At 40.9% G+C, this 17,558-nt stretch overlaps 2 protein-coding genes across 7 annotated transcripts in view; one reads left to right on the forward strand and one right to left on the reverse strand.

The window, feature by feature from the left end:
• The window catches only part of LOC125454216 (coiled-coil domain-containing protein 148-like), a 98,055-nt gene extending 85,054 nt beyond the window's left edge, over positions 1-13,001 (reverse strand). For 2 of the 3 annotated variants that reach the window (XM_048534763.2, XM_048534762.2), the window contains exons 1-2: positions 12,535-13,001; positions 942-1,001 (exon numbers count right to left, since the gene is read on the reverse strand). In XM_048534763.2, coding sequence (XP_048390720.1) covers positions 942-950 — 9 coding nt within the window. In that variant the 5' untranslated portion in view covers positions 951-1,001; positions 12,535-13,001. Of the gene's footprint in view, positions 1-941; positions 1,002-1,119; positions 1,356-12,534 lie in introns of all 3 variants that reach the window. The other variant, XM_059647288.1, reaches the window with a different exon arrangement.
• The window catches only part of pkp4 (plakophilin 4), a 191,169-nt gene continuing 186,405 nt past the window's right edge, over positions 12,795-17,558 (forward strand). For 3 of the 4 annotated variants that reach the window (XM_048534752.2, XM_048534750.2, XM_048534754.2), the window contains exon 1: positions 12,795-12,981. The gene's annotated coding sequence lies outside the window, so the exon portion shown is untranslated. Of the gene's footprint in view, positions 12,982-13,037; positions 13,336-17,558 lie in introns of those variants that run through there. The other variant, XM_048534751.2, reaches the window with a different exon arrangement.

Consider the following 17,558-nt stretch of genomic DNA (forward strand, 5'->3'; position numbering starts at 1 on the left):
AGTTGTCATTCCAATCCTTTCTTTTGTTTGTAATTTAACTACAGTATATGAATAAACTGTATTTTGTTCACGCCTGATAGTTTGACCAATTGAATTGCATCTGGATTGCACTGCCTGGCACTTGGCATTTTAAGTAAGAAAAAATTAGGATCTCTTTGACATATTTTGAAGGGGCTTGATCTGATCCATAAGACTTTAAAACCTAAGTGTAAATTGTACTTAACCATTCTGGATTTTATTAGTGAAATTGCCATTGATTATTTGCTTGTTCACTAATTTTGCGTTGCCTTACACAATCAAAATTATGGTTTCATCATGCCAATGTCAAATTCTATCCTATGTTTCTTGGTTTATAATGTTCAGGCAATTAAGTATTTAATATTTTAATAAATCTAAAACTGATTTCCAAAACAAACTTAGAGATTAAGCATTGAAAATTGTTTTGCTAGCTTTTTTTTCTAAACTGTACTTCTTCTCTCCCAATAATACTGATTCCTGTCAAAATAATTGGGTACCTTGCACATGTCATTTTTTTCTTGAGAGAGACCAGACAGCAATGGTGACAAATTATTTGGACACATGACATCACAGCAACGCACAGCATTCAGCATCAGCCACTTAGTAAAAATCTAGAGCAAGAACTCTAGCTTACTTTGTCCCTGGTCAATGCTAGTTGTAGCAATTCTTATGTTGAGGATCAGCTAGTTCTGAACAAAATGAAACATCAGGTGAGTGTACCTCAGGCTATCTGGACCAACTCGGACATCGGGTCAGAACTGCAAAAGCAGGAAGATTTTTCTTTTATGAAAATGTTATTTTTGAGCCATGATAGATGGCAATGGTAGACTAGCTAACCGCACTAATGAGGATATCAAATCTGGATTGCATGGGTTACCAAAATGAGTAGAGAGTTACTATTAGTAAGATTTATTGTAAAATACCTGCATCATCTGCTCTGTGATTTGTGATGAACATGCGAAGATCTCTTCCACTCATTGCTCCTAAAGAAAATGTAGTTTGTATTAGTTTTATACATTTTTAAAAATTCAGATAATTGTAAAGACCACTTATTTTGGATTGTAGACTAAAATGTTGGAAAAGATATTGCATTAAACCAACCATTTGTGGAAGAAGTTGCAATTTTCATAAGTTACCGGAACTCATTATGAACTGTATGAACAAGGTTGCCTCATTCAAATTGTGAGGGGAGTTTTTTAGAAGCGTTGATTCTAGGTGTGTTCAGGCGTTCTTGCCCAGGGAAAGTCCTTTGCTTGGTTTTTCATTTAACCAGTTGATTATTTCCTGGGCAATTGGCTGCAGCCCTGGATGTGAACCACAGAACAGAAACATCCAACCTGTAAAAACCAAAAGCCCTTCAATCTCAAGTGACACAAAAAGCTCCAATGAACTATTCTCACCACTATTTTCCTGTAAATTGCTGTCTTTGCAAGTTGCCTGTTGAAAGAATAAAAGGGGGCAGGGTTGAGGAAACGACCTTCAGAGACACTGAAAGGAGCTAATTCTCAAACAGTGAATAAAATGCAGCATCAGTGTGCAAACAACCTCATTTGATCAGCAGAGAATGAAAGAAAGTGGAAGAAACCTAAAGGAAACAACTCATCGACTCCTGTGGTCCAAATTGGTGTTATCAAATTGGTTCTCTCTGATTTTTTTTCTATCCCTAGCATTCTTGCCTCTTTATGTTTGCCTATATGTGGACTGGCATTTTTTTTAAGAAAAGGGTAGAATTTACGTTATAGAGTTATAAGTTGCAATTCATGTTTCTTTCTTACCATTGGTTAAACACAATTTGATTACAAATAGTGATTCTTTTATTAGTGATAAAAACCAGTTATACAAATCTGGAAATAGGGGAATTTGATTTCCAGTGCACTACTCCTGTGAGTCATGGCAGAACTAGAGTATGCTTAATATGAAACATTAGTCTATAAATAATTGAAGCAACAAATTATTTCAAATTTAGAGTTACAATTCAAATTGGAATGCATTGTTATTGACCTGAAATGTTGGGTGAGATTTTAAGTTTTTCAGGTTGCTAAATGTTATCTGCATTTCTGTTTTTTGTTTCATTTAACACAATCATCTTTATTGCTTCCCTATCTTTAATGTCAATGTAAGTTAAAGCATTAGGGCAGAATCTTACAGGGAATTGAGTGTCAAGAAATGTGGTAGAGTAGGTCTATCTCAACATCAGGATATAACATTCTGCATCCTTTAATTAAGTTCCAGTCAAGGTGAAATTCTCATGAGACAATGGCAAGTTGCCTACTAAGGAGACTTACTGCCCGCTAATGACTTTATTAACTGCAGATTTTGTTCAATTAATATGCAGCTTTCCATCATTCCAGTTGCCATGAATTTTTGTCATGGAAGTCAGAGAAAGTACTTGGCAACTTCAGTTCACTACTTGCTCCGAAGGAACTCCATGTTGAACACCGGGTACCAACATCTCAGGGCACCGCATGTACTACCCTAGACATTGGCAAGTGTCATGTGTCAGTCTCTAAAAATCCTAATGAGAAAACTCCGATCCACTTACAGTAAGCTTCTGCACTTTTTTGCTGCACTTCAAGGTTCAGTGGAAACCATCATTGTAATGGTCCAGCAGAAACAGTTTGTGTTCAAGGACAAGCAGCCAATCAATCCATGGGCTAGACCTGGCTTGCTCTCTTTGTGTTCATTCACTTTAAGCTGACTTGGATGCTCACAGCATCCATTCTTGCTTTCCCTTTACTTGCATTTATCTGTCTTGCCCATCAGCCAGAAATACCAAACTGACAGTTCTGCTGTATTGCTGTTCCACTTAGCACAAATCGAGAAGTTTGTCATGGTTGTCAGCAGACCTCAGCAGTTAGGTCAAACAAGAAAACTTTTGGTCAGGGATTTGGACACAGTCAGTTAGCCTCTTAGGGTGATCAGAGTCAAGATCATCCTCTCATAAGGCGTTTGCAGCCATATGTCAGGCGGCCTAGAGCCCGTCTTGATTCTTTCCACCCTATTGTAGTCTGTTTTCCTCCTGAAATGAGTGAAAGGGGCAGATGTTAAGAAAGATGAAAGTGAGTAGCAGAGCGGTGTAAGAGATGAGGTTCCCAGGTGTGTCAGTAGGCAGCACAGAGGGCATGCTGGGATAGTGCTGTCAGGGGATGTGAATGACAGCAAGTGAGGGATGATATTATAGGCAATAGTGAGAACAGTACAGCATGAGCCTCAGTAAGAGATAGGTACAGTAGCAGAGATAAAGTGAGTGGGAATTTTTGGATAGAAAAATTGTAGTACTTACACTGATGGCGTGAAGACCATTGGCCATTTTTTTACAGTTGTGTGCATTCCTCCTAAGACTTCACTGGCCTGAATGGCAACCTCGGACCAAGCTGGCATGGTGGTATTATGGCTCTACTGCTGTTCCTGGCATCATATTATTCAATAGGTCATCCAAGTCTCCACATGCAAAACAGGACACTAAATTTCCTTCTCTGCCATGTCTGGAACTAATGTCAGTAAATGTGAATGGCAGTCCTGAACAGACGTAGCCTGTCAGGGTGCACAATGGCCTTTTAAAGATGGTGTTAGGGTTGCTGGTCCATTTCTGCAAATATGAATTGTTTCAGGTACAACATGTGGTAAAATAGGGCTAGAATCAGATTAGAAGGACATAATCGGAGTGGAGTAGGTAATTAGTGAGGGATGTTTTATAAGATGCGGCAAGAAGCCTCAGGCCTTGCGGAGAGAAACTCTTCAGAAAACTCAGTGAAACTGACATTTAGCCAAAAAAATAGAAAATTCAGTCCTAAAAGTGAGTTTTAGTACTTTTACTGTTCATATTACCAAAAAAATGATAATAGAAAATTTCTGGTAATCTGAAAACTTTTAGTTATAATGCTAACATACAGCTAATTGATAAATCTGTTTTGGCATATGAATTTTAAAAAGACTTTTGAAAAGAATCAGAACAAAATGACTTGGTTCAATGGTCTTACCCACTATAATGTTGTGACTGTTAAGATGTCTGCAAACTATATTGTGATTCAGAAACCTTGAGAAAGTTCATTGCCACAAATTTTTGTATTGGCATTAATCTCAGCTACAAGTACCAAGTGATGATGGCTGGTCACATGACATCTTTGGTAGAAGATAAGCTTGATCTTGGTGAAAATAGTTTTATTACATTTGAGATATAGGATGTCTCAACATTAAAGTGCACATTACCGTTAGCTCCATTGATTTAGCAGCAGAACAACAACTGTGAAAGACTGTACAAACGCTGGTAAAGACTCACAGTTCCACCAAAGTGCAGTCATAGTAATGCACAGCATGGAAACAGACCCTTTGGTCCAACTTGTCCATGCCCACTGGATATCTTAAATAAATCGACTGCCTTTTGTCAGCGTTTGGCCCATATCCATTTACATCCTTCCTATTCATATACACATCCAGATGTCTTTTTGATCCCTTACCTGTGCCAGTCTCTGCCACCTCCTCTGGCAGCTCATTCCATCACCCTCTGCATGAAAAAGTTGCCCCTTCAGTCCCTTTTAAATCTTTCCCCTGTCACCATGCCCCTGCCTTTAAGTTTTGGACTCCCCTACTCTGGGGAAAAGAGCTTGGCTATTCACCTTATCCATTCCCCTCATGATTTTATAAACTTCTTTAAGGTCACCCAACCTCAGGCGCTCTAGGGAAAATAGCCCTACCCCATTCAGCCTCTCCCTTTAGCTCAAACGCTCTAACCCTGGCAATATCCTTGTAAATCTTTTCTGCACCTTTCAAATTTCACAATATCGTTGCTCTAGCAGAAAGACTAGAACTGAAGCCAGTTTTCCAAAAGTGGCCCCACTAATGTCCTTCCTATCTTGATTGGCAAGGCCTAGCATGTTGTGTCAATCCTTTCAATTTCTAGCTATGTTATAAAACATTATTCAGTTAAATAAGTGAATCTGATAGCCCAAAAACGTTTCCAGTTCAATCTCTGGTCTCCACTGAGATAACAGCTACAATGTTCTTAAAAACAATAGACAATAGGTGCTGGAGTAGGCCATTCGGCCCTTCGAGCCAGCACCACCATTCATTATGATCATGACTGATCATCCACAATCAGTATCCTGTTCCTGCCTTGTCCTCATAACCCTTGATTCCACTATCTTTAAGAACTCTATCTATCTCTTTCTTGAAAGTATCCAGAGATTTGGCCTCCACTGCCTTCTGGGGCAGGGCATTCCATATGTCCACACTCTCTGGGTGAAGACGTTTCTCCTCAATTCTGTTCTAAATGGCCTACCCCTTATTTTTAAACTGGTCCTCTGGGTCTGGACTCCCCCATCAGCGGAAACATGCTTCCTGCCTCCATAGTGTCCAAACCTTTAATTTTCTTATACGTCTCAATTAGATCCCCTCTCATCCTCCTAAACTCAAGTGTTTACAAGCTCAGTCGCTCCAATCTTTCAACATATGATAGTCCCGCCATTCCTGGAATTGACCTCGTGAACCTACGCTGCACTCCCTCAATAACAAGAATGTCCTTCCTCAAATTTGGAGACCAAAACTGCACACAATACTCCAGGTGCAGTCTCACTAGGGCCCTGTACAGCTGCAGAAGGACCTCTTTGCTCCTATACTCAATTCCTCTTGTTATGACGGCCAGCATGCCATTAGCTTTCTTCACTGCCTGCTGTACCTGCAGCTTGCATTAACATAGTTCCTTCAATGAAGCAAATTGTTCAATGGTGTTACACTGTTAAGTACAACAGACTAAACATTTGGTCAAAGAAGGAGAGTTTAACAAGTATCTCAAAGGAAACGAGAGATGGACAGACAGGGAAACAGAAATTCTTAATTTAGGGCTCAGATCACCGAAAGAACATTCTTCAATGACAGCACGAAGAAAAGGAGGATACACAAGAATCTAGTGTTGAAGGAAGGAAGAGCACCTAGGTTGTTGTACAGGTGGAGGAGGTTTCAAAGACAGGGAACAGAAAGGCCATGAAGGGATTGGAACACGAGAATGAGAATTTTAACATAGATGTTTTGGTAAACTGGGAGCCAGCAACCATAAATTGTGACAAATCAATAAGGTATCATGCAACAGTGTTCTGGATGAGGAGCAGTCCATGGGGTGTGAAGAATGGACAGTCAGCCAGGATTGCATTGCAATGTTTGAGCCCTGAGGTGACATACACTTGGAAAGGCTTTTCAGAGCGAATGGAGAGTTCAAAATGAGTGATGTTACAAAAACAGGAGTGACTCTTTCAGGAGATAATTATGGGTTTGAAGATCAAGATAGCAACAAACAAAACACCAAGATGCAAATAGTCTGGTTCAGCTTATGGAAGGGGTATGAAATCAATGGTTAGCAAAATGGAAGCTATGGAAGCATAGCAAAATGGTGGATATTAAAGAGCATTTAACATAATTTTTATCTGTATTCATGCTCCATGGTCTAGGTTTACCAGGTTCGTACTGTTCTGTTCCAGTCTTTCAATTACAATAAGCAAAGACAGAAGAATAGCAAGTATGATGATGTGTTAAGACATTAAGTGACCAAGAAACTTGGAGAACTGAGCACATTTATTAGAAGGTAATAAAGTGTGAAGCTGGATGAACACAGCAGGCCAAGCAGCATCTCAGGAGCACAAAAGCTGATGTTTCGGGCCTAGACCCTTCATCAGAGAGGGGGATGGGGAGAGGGCTCTGGAATAAATAGGGAGAGAGGGGGAGGTGGACCGAAGATGGAGAGAAAAGAAGATAAGTGGAGAGGAGAGTATAGGTGGGGAGGTAGGGAGGTGCTGCTTGGCCTGCTGTGTTCATCCAGCTTCACACTTTATTATCTTGGACCTCCCTACCTATACTGTCCTCTCCACCTACCTTCTTTTCTCTCCATCTTCGGTCCGCCTCCCCCTCTCTCCCTATTTATTCCAGAACCCTCTCCCCATCCCCCTCTCTGATGAAGGGTCTAGGCCCGAAACGTCAGCTTTTGCGCTCCTGAGATGCTGCTTGGCCTGCTGTGTTCATCCAGCTTCACACTTTATTATTTTGGATTCTCCAGCATCTGCAGTTCCCATTATCTCTTTATAAGAATGTTACAGGTTCCAAATCATAAAAATGTTAAGAATCATAGATGATGTAGATTCTCATGTAGGATTTTAAAGTTTAAATATATTCTCCAAAGTAAAGGAAATGGCTAAAGTTGTTACGTCTCAAGCAAGACTAGGTTAAAATATTCCTTTTTTCCAATTGTGATGCTGGTGAAATGATAGCTAAAGAAATGTATTTGGGACAGAAATCAATCATGGCCCTCTGAAACTAAAGTAGATAAATAATTGACTGAAAAACAGTTTAGAGCTTAAATGTGCATGTAAAGTTATAATTGCTTGATATGCCAGAGTTAGGTTATTAATGCTAAGTTAATTGTATTATCATGGTGAAGTTTACGCAGGTGAAAGGCATTGATTAATTACGTACTTAGAGCACATATAAAGGAAGTCTGTCGTGTGTGTGGTCTTGAGGAGACCATGTTTTATGTGGCCTGTAGGCATTTAAAACAAATATTTTGGCTGTATATTGTTAATTGTTGGTCACCTGGTATGGAGGGAGTAAGCAAATTGGAGGACCTCATTGATGGTCATCTTCTTGACCTAGTCAAAATCATCATGAACAGGTCTACATAAATGGCTGTTGGCCTTTGTGTGTAGTTATGTCTGCACCTGGATTTCCTTGGTAAGGGAATATGCTGTGTCCACTATTATGTTTCAGACCTGTGACCAGAAAGTAATGCAAGAAGTAGAGTGCATGATATCTGCACAAATGAAGTTAACTTAATTTTCTTTTGAATGCTACTCTTTTCTGTCCTTTTTAACAGTCTGATGGTCTCTATTAAACTGGTTGTATTTTATATTTTAAAGCATAAAATGTTGAGGCACACAAATACAATAAATCTAATTCTTGAGTTTAAAATGTTAGTAATTAGTCTTCCCTATGTGGCTTCAAAATGAAAATGCAACAACAAATACTAGCCTATGGTGTTTTAAAAACTGGAAGCTGGGGATGGGAAATCAAATTTTAATGAATTAATTTTATGAATAATGGCTGAAAGCAAATTAACTATGTTTCTGGAATCTGAACTTTATGGTGGTTGGGGAGAAAGTATTTAAATAGTTATGTGGGGCTTGAGTTATGCCTTTAAACAATGGTAAACTTTTTTTGGTGGGGGGAATTTTTAAAAAAAATTGAAGTATTGTCAGCTAGTTGACTACTTGTGTTGGATATTCTAAGCCTTGTGGATGAAGTTTACTGGGAAAACATCTTGCATACCAAATGAGGTATGGTCAAGCTTTATAGATTTCAAAAGATCTATGGTGAATAGTGCAATGTCATGGATTTATAGATTAAGATTGCTGGAAATAACCTATAATCATCATCATTGAGTTGCATTTAAATTCCTGTCTGAGGTATCAAATAGTTCTTGGTCTTGTGCTCTATCTCTCAACCTTCTGGATCAAATCCCTATTCTTGGAAGAAAAATTCCTGGGGAAGTAGTCACTTCTAGCACCTTTTAACAAGAATAAAGTTTGTCTATTTCTGGCTCTGACAGAATTATAATAATACTACCAGTCATGTTCAGTTGGTGTTTGGTTTCATGCTTGTTATCTGGCTTCTGAGTGAGTTAATACCTGAATTGGCAGGAAATGTGAAAGCAATGATGCCAATGAAAATAGTTGGGTTTGAATAGTGATGTAGAAAATGTTGAATTTCCAGTTTAGTTCATTGGCATGTAGTATATTTTTAATCCATAGCTTTTGGGGTTTTTTGCATAAAAGGTCAGCTAGCTGGACCTCTGAGCTCCTTGACTGGACCAGATTAACAGCCCCAATCAAGGAACTTGCTGACATAAGCTTGTTTAGGTATTAGTTTGTTTTTGATTCCTGACCTATGATGCAGTGCTATAGAGTGACTTAGAAAAAGTCACTAAGTCCTCATTTTATTGACTGACTGGATATTCCTATCCAGAGTTACAGGGGTCTTTGCTATAAACATGTTCTGGCAACACTAATTGGCTATAAGCTGTTTGACAAATAGGGAAACGCATTTTAAACGTGAACTTGTGTTGGCTGTGATTCCATACAGTAGGCAGCTTGCTGTCAGGAGCCCTTTGTACTAGTTCACTGTAGGTATTGTTAACAATGTTGTGGTTGAGTCGGAAATTCGGTCAGCTTTTTTCAATAATTGAAACAGACCTGCTGGCTTCTTTTATTAGTTTAAAAATTAGGGTGTAGGGAAAATGGAAGAACAATATTCTTTCCTTTGAAGGGAAACACTGAAGAACAGGAGCTGGGCACAAGAGGCTGCTCCAGCAGACTATGTAAGTAAGCAGCCAGATCATGGTGGGCTTGTATTTCAACTTGTTTGTTTTTTGCACCCTTGCGCCATAGCCCTCCATACACACGGTGTGAATGGCTGAAGGAGTCGAATTTGCTATGGCAACATACGTGTATATATCGCAGTCTGGAACTTTGAATCTCCGAACCTATACTCTGCTTCTGGCAGGAAGGATTTGCAGATCTCACCTTGAGTGCGCCTTGCCGGGCCATTGAGTTCTGAGGCAGGACTTGAACTTTGACCTTCTTGCTTACAAAAGCTTATACCTGTAACAATCTCGATTTTCACAAAGAGCTTGACAGCCACTTAAGTGTATATAAGTGCAGTCATTGTAGAAAATACAACAGCATTCACGCATAACTCTCTCTCCCAAGCAACGTCTGATGAGAGGACAATCCATAATTGTTGCTGACTATCGGATAAGCATTGACTAGGACACCCGGGTAACTGTCCTGCACTCTTTGGAAATAGTGAGGACAGATATGCAATCAGAAAAGGATCTGCCAAACAGCTGTCACAGTCGGACCAACCTGTTTGAACAGCTGCCGAACGTAGTGCTATCCTTTGAGCCACGCTTTTGGTGGTCTGCCCCTAACTCCGCTTTTCTCATTGGCCCAGTTATTTTCCACAGCGTGATTTTTCTGCAGCGTAACTATCGCGTCATAGCGGAACCGCCTGTATTTTGGTTTGAGTGCGTCAAACTATATGAATTTACAGCATGACCCCGAACCTGAAGGTTTTGATGACGATCTTTCAATCTTCCCTGGATAATGACAGTAGTCGTGTCAAAATAAATATGGGAAAAGCCTTAAACCCAACAAAGTCAGCAGCATCCTTGTAACTCCCTCAAGTTTCACAACACCATCTTTCCTATAGCAGAGAAACCAGAATTGAACATAGTATTCAAAGTGGCCTAACCGATTTCCTGTATAGCTGCAACGTGACCGTTCCCAACTCCATACACAATGCACTGACCCATAAAAGGCAAGCATATCAAATATCTTCTCTATCCTGTCTACCTGTGACTCCACCTTCAAGAACTATGAATCAGCACTCCCAGTCTCTCTGTTCAACTGTTCAGCAACACTCCCCAGGACCTTAGCCAGTGTGTAAGCCCTGCCCCGAATTGCGTTTTCAAAATGCAGCATCTCGCATTTAGCTAAATTTAGAAATCCAGCTGCTGCTCCTCTGCCCATCTGATCAAGATCCCATTGTACTCTGACATAACCTTCTTTGCTGTCCACTACACAGTTTTGGCATCATCTGCCAACCTAAACATACCGACTCTGCTCACATCCAAATCGTTTATATAAATGATGAAAAGCAGTGGACTCTACAAAGATTCTTGTGCCTTGTGGCATGCCACTGGTCACAGGCCTCCAGTCCGAAAAGCAAACTTCTACCACCACCCTCTGTCTTCTACCTTTGAGCCAGTCCTAATCCAATGGGCTAGTTCTCCCTGTATTTCCTATGATCTAAATTTGTTAACTAGCCTACCATGAGGAGCATTGAATGCCTTACTGAAGCCCATATAGATCACATCCACTGCCTTCATCAATCCTCTTCGTTACTACTTCAAAAAAACTGTTGTTAGTGACAATTTCCCATGCACAAAACCATGTGGACTAACCCTAATCTATCCTTGCCTTTCCAAATACATAAGTCCTGTCCCTCAGGATTCCCTCCAACAACTTTACCACCATTGCTGAACCTCCACTCTGCTAGCACCTCTCCTGTGGCTAACAATGATACAAATATCTCCACAAGGGACCCAGCAATCACTTCCCTACCTTCCCACTGGGTTCTAAGATAAACCTGATCAAGTTCCAGGGATTTTTGCACCTTTATGTTAACACTACTTGTGGGCTTCAAGTGCTGGTTAACAATCTAGATGCAAGATATTGTGAAGTGACCAGCTATCTAGCAATTAGTTAATCTCTTCATGAGAAGAAAATGGTGGATGTTTACATGAGGAATGCACGGGGTGAATTTTCTAGCAGACTTGTACTTAGCTCTGTTTAAAGAAAAACTGGAAATACTCATTAGGCAGCACCTGTGGTGACAAACAAAGCTAAGATCTTGGGTTGATGATATTTTCTGACTTTGAAATATTAGTGAAAACAGATGTTAAGCAAGTACAAAATTGATAGATGGAACAAGGAAGGGATTGGAGAGACTAAATAACAAATGGAACGGTTCCACAAAGCAAAAGAAAGTGACTGGGCAAGTAAGGGAATAAAAAATCTTGGAGCATAAATAGGACTAGTAGAATCATCACTAATGCTATGATTTGAAAATAGGGGACAGATTACAACCCAGAATTAAATACCATATTGGATACTTAATCTTTGGGACTCAACCTGAAAGTGATGTGCAGTTTGTAAGTTTTGATCATACTTCAGTCCAACAGTGGATGAAGTTAAGGACAAAGACGAGTTGGCATTGTCTCAGAATTAGTTGATTTTAAAGTACAATTGAGGTATCCACCAGAATGTTGCTGTGGGAATTTTGGTTTTGGTTTGTTTTGAATGCTGAAAAGGGAGGGAATAGAAAGATGCTTGGATAACCTAATGCTGAAAGAGGTGGTAATGGTAGATGTTCAATTAAATATGTAGGTTGTGGAAGGGGAAAAGAACAAGAAGAAACTAATCTCCCCGGGGGGCGGGGGAAGAGAGAGAGAGCGAGAACAAATCTAGGAAATGGATCGGTCACTACCCTTTTCGAGATAATGAGAACTGCAGATGCTGGAGAATCCAAGATAACAAAGTGTGGAGCTGGATGAACACAGCAGGCCAAGCAGCACCTCAGCTACCTTTTTCGAGCATCTTTATTAGGTCAATCTACGAGGACTAGTAATTAGGCTGAATGTTTGTTTGGCATAACATTTAATCATTGGGATTTATGAGAAATTTCTCAATGTATACTTAAGAAGCCACTTATTTATCAATCACCATATCTTGCAATGAAATTGTCAATAGTAAAACGCCGGTTTATCTTGGCTTCAATATTTATTTTGGTTTCACAATGCTAACGTGCATCATCCGCAAAAACATTCCGGAACGAAAAAAAAATCGGTTTACTCGCAAAATAATTTACCATTACTTCCTCCTTTTTATTGCCTAAATTGGTGACAATTTGACTCACATCACAAAAGTCCTGGCAGCTGTGATCACATCTCGGACTGATAGATGGCTCATCCCAGAGGCGAATTCCAGTGCTGGGGAAGCCAGGTGAGCTCGCTGCAGTGGAGGAAGCCGCACTCACCTTGCCATCTTTCTCACTCAGCCGCGGATTGTTGACAGGCGACGCCGCGATGGCAACCAAGTACACCTTTCCCAATTGGCTGATTTCGCAGGGGCAGCACCCAATGGAGGCGAGGGTAGCTGGTAGGCTGACCAATGCGGCCAAGCCGTGCCCGAGAGCAGGGCGGTGACGCGGGGTCGATCGTTTCCAGCTTCTCCCCACCCCGTCCCTGGAGAGGGGAGGAGTGAGAGTGAGAGTGAGAGGTTGAGGTTGCTGGAAAGGGGCGTCTGTCCCCTTCCAGTCTTTTCTGGTGCTTCCTTTCGAAGTGTGGCCCGGTCAGCCAGAGTAGTAAGTGTTTCGGTATAAGTGAGGAATATATCTCTGTCTGTGTGTGTGTGTGTGTGTGTGTGGGAGCGAGCGAGCGAGCGAGCGCGAATGAACTGGGAGGTTTGGCTCACCAGTCACAGACAGGTGTTCGCACACCCGTGGGCCAGAGGAAGGTGAGAAACGTTTCGTGGGTGGCTAGGATCCCAGAGCTGGCGTGATTTTAATCGCCTCCAACTCCTGCCACCCTTCTCCTGTTCGTGTCTCAATGTTCAACGACCGGGGACGGAACGATTTACATGACCATTTGGTTCCTATTGTTCTTGATGAAAACCGAGGCGAGAACACTCCCGAAATGATTCATTTCAACTGAAAATGGTGAGGTGGTGTTCCGCGATTGCGGACTGTTTCACTTGAATGAGTCCTTCCCGCAGTGAAGGTGTGGCGGCAATAAAATGAAATTTTCCATTGAGGTATAACTGTATTTTGATTTCGTGTCCTTTTTCGGCTACGTGTTTTCTTGCCTGCCCCTTGTTTAGTTTTTTTTCAGTGCGGTCATAATGGAATATGGCCACTGTTTAGAGAACAATCGAAGGGGGTTTGAGCGCTTATTTTGCATCATTATTAGGAAAAAAAATACGCCTTTGCGCCACTGTGCTGCATTGGCTGTACTGGTCTGTCGAGAATACGATCCTTGATTGTTAATGGTGATAAACCAGTCCCTGTGCGGTAACTGGGCGTTACTAAATCTGTGTGTGACTGTGGTTTCTGTTTAACTTTCTACCGGTCAGTAGACGTGTGTTAATATCGAATATTCTTAGTTGCTCCAATTTTAAGTAATTCTGTCCGAGACATTAGCAATCTAAAGCGAAACAGTCAACTGCACATGTATATCCATTCTATCCTTTGATTTTGTTATTGAGACATTTTGTAAGCGTGATACAAATTGGGTAACTTTAAAGGAAAGTCGTATTTCCAGACAGTTTGAGTTTTCACTTAAACGGCATCTCTGCTAATTTTTTCTTTCTTTCTTGTGCTTGTTTAAAAGCTATTAAAATTACTTTGTACAACAACAATATTTTTCTATAGGGAATTTTACGTAAGTCACCTTTTTAGTAGACAGGTTCCTTGTTCAGAGATAACAAGGTGTGGAGCTGGATGAACACAGCAGGCCAAGTGGCATCTTAGGAGCAGGAAAGCTGACGTTTCGGGCCTCGAACCTTCATCAGAAAAGCTCCCTTGTTCAGACAGCATGCTGTGTTTCTCAATTTAACTTATTTGCTTTCTTTGCACGTATACTGCATTTATGAATAATGTACTCTGATTTTTCTGCTATGAGCTAAAGTTGTTTGGACCACCTGTAATTTTTTTTTGCCCCAAATGAAAACAAATCAAATCTTGCATTCTCTTGCAGGGATAGAAGAGATAAAACAGGGAATGCAAGATGCAGGGTCTTTTGTTAGATTTCCAGATGTGGCATTTGTAGGGAGAGCACCAATAAAACCTGTTGCCTCTGCAATCTAACTTGCAGTTGAACCAAAAATGATGGCGTCAGATTACAGTGTTGAGCAGAAAAAAGATATTTGCACATACCTTGTTTTTTGTATGCTTCAACTTTTATGAATATTAGTGTAGTGAACAGTGAAGAAGTCTGTGAAAAGAACAAAACCTTGATTAGTTGGGCTGAGGAATGGCAAATAGAATTTAACTCTTCATAAGTGGAAACTGTTGCATTTTGGAAGGCACACCAGGGCAGAATTTAATTGTCGTGTTCTGCGCTCTCTTGCTGAACAAAAACCTTGAGGTGCAGGTTCATATTTTCTTGAAAGTGGAGTTCCATGTACACAGGCTAATGAAGAAAGCATTTGATATGCTTGCCTGTATTGGTCTGTGCATTGAGTATGAGAGTTGCAATGTCATATGGATCTGGATGTGTACGTGAATAGAACGGGTTTGGTGGGATCTGGGCCAAGTGCTGGCAAATAGTACTGATTTAATTTAGGATATCTAGTTGGCATGGATAAGTTTGACCAATGGTCTGTTTCAGTGCTGTACAACTCTAGACTCTCTAACTGCAAATAATCATCTTTAAATAAGTAATTTTATACAATTTAAGTCATGTTTATTGTGACCCAACTGGTTATACTAGTAGCTATGGTGCCTGTGTGCCATCTCACTGCATTAGTGACTACTTCCTATCATTCTGAAGTATTGACAAGAACAGGAGGGGCTACTTAGCCCCATGAGTCAGTTCTCATTCAGCAGGTGTTTGTATCTTGCTGATGTACTTGTACTTGTATCAAGTATTAACCATTCCACATGGCAGCTGTGTCTAAACACATCACCTTGTTACCTCAATGTAGATGGCGTAGAGCTAGATGAACACAGCAGGCCGAGCAGGAAAGCTGACGTTTCGTGTCCAGACCTGAAACGTCAGCTTTCCTGCTCCTCTGCTGCTTGACCTGCTGTGTTCATCTAGCTCTAAAACCTATCTCAGATTCTCCAGCACAGGTAGTTCTTGCTGTTTCTCTTGCCAACTGTATTGTGCTATCTTTTCAACTAATTTCAGTATGCCCAGAATAAAAAGAATACAGTATAAAAACAGGATAGAAACAACTTTCAACACTGTCGTCTCAAATGTCTGCTCTTTCTAAAGGATACAGGAAGGTTGATTAAACATGACTGCTTCATTTTTCAGCTTCCATGCTGGTAATTATTTATCAATTCTTTTGTTATTTCATCCTCTGGGGAAGATTTTGTCTGCCTGAATACTGAAGCTAATTGGCTTGTAGTTTTCTGCATTAGTTTTAGGGATGCTTTGTTTCTATAGTGCTTGTCACAGGTATTTTGAGTTGTAACTACAGTTTTATGCTCTTACTATCTGCCAAAGCTTTGCCATTTTTTTAAACAATCTATCCAATGTGCTTTTCAGATTTTCTGCAGAAAACCCTTTGCAATAGGCCATCTAATGTTGATCTGATTCTCAGCAGATTAATTTTACTGAAAGATTATATATTTTGTTTTTAGGGTTTTGAAAGGGTATAGTTTAGGTTGTAAGAGTTTAGAAATCATTTCTTTTTAACTGTTCTTGTTGAAATGAAGTGTTACAATGACCAGTCCCCACCTGCATCCACCTATCACCATCCCACCTACCTTCTCCTAGCCCCAACCTTCTGTGTCTTTATTTCCCAGTGCCCTTCCCCCCCCCCCCCCTCCAGTTCTGAAGAAGAGTCCCAACTCAACATTGACTTTCCTGCTCCTATGATGCCTGACCTGTGTTCCTCCAGCTCCACAGAGTTGACTCTGTCTCTAGCATCTGCAGTTCTTGGTACCTTGGTTACCTTTGCCTGTCGTCTGAAAAGCCTGGTGTGAATTCTTTAGACCTGAGGTAACAGTCAGTTATGCAAACTAGTCATTCTGATAATCTGAGATAGTAGGAACTGCAAGATGCTGGAGAATCTGAAATAACAAGGTGTAGAGCTGGGTGAACACATGCTGAGTCGGAAAGCCGAAACGTCAGCTTTCCTGCTCATCTGCTTGGCCTGCTGTGTTCATCCAATACTCCTTTGTTATTTTGATAATCTCGTTGGGGTTTTATGCCATTATAAATTTTAGGACGGATGATGGAACAATCGTTAACGCATTGTCTTTTAAGTCATGATGCTACCTTTTTGTGAATTTTGTACACTTTGAAGATTTTGCAACCAAAGTGTTCCACCAGGTTTCTCAGTTTTTACTTTTAAGCCTTTGTGCCTGTTCAACCTGTTATCCAGTGAGAGAATCCCCTTCTACTCACCACTCTACATTTTTGTTCTTAAAGCCTTTCTTCATTTTCTCAAGTGTTTGTGGTGCCCATCTAGTGGGGATGAACTATAGAGATAGTAAGAACTGCAGTTGCTAGAGTCAGAAGTGTGGAACTGGAGGAGCACAGCAGGCCAGGCAGCATCAGAGGAGCAGGAAAGTTGGCATTTTGGGTTGGGACCCTTTTTCAGAAATGGGGGTAGAGAAGGTGGACAGGTTGTGTCAGGTGAAGGAGGTGGGGATGAGAGGGAGTGTTGGAAATGAGATGAGGCTGGGGTGGGTAGGTTTTGAAACTTGGGAAAGTCCACATTGAGGCCATTGGGTTATAGGCTCCCAAGGCAGAATGAGGTGATGTTCCTCCAGTTTCTGGATTGTCATTGCGACGCTGGAAGAAGCCCAGGATGGACATGTCACCCAAGGAGTGGTGGGGGGGGGGGGGGGGGGGGGAGGAGGAGGGGAAGAGAGACGAGGAGGAGTTGAAATGGTTCCCGACTGGAAGGTGTTTCTGTTACGAACAGAGCTTCCGCTTGGTCTCAGCAGTGTAGAGGCGGCCACATCTGGACCAGTTGATGCAAGGACCACATTGGATGTGCAGGTGAACGTCTGTCTGATGTGAAAACTGCACTCGACTATAGCTGCCTTTGGGTCAAATATTATTGAAATGAAGTGCCCAGACTGTGCAAAAATGAAACAAAACATCAGATTTATTGTGTATTAATCAGTGCATTTGGGCTAAAGGTGTTTTGTTTGTGTTTTGATTTCTGCATAGGGTTGCATTGCGATTCTTAGTTGCTAACATT

This window comes from Stegostoma tigrinum, chromosome 7 (genome assembly GCF_030684315.1).
Source record: "Stegostoma tigrinum isolate sSteTig4 chromosome 7, sSteTig4.hap1, whole genome shotgun sequence".
NCBI classification, from domain to species: Eukaryota; Metazoa; Chordata; class Chondrichthyes; order Orectolobiformes; family Stegostomatidae; genus Stegostoma; species Stegostoma tigrinum.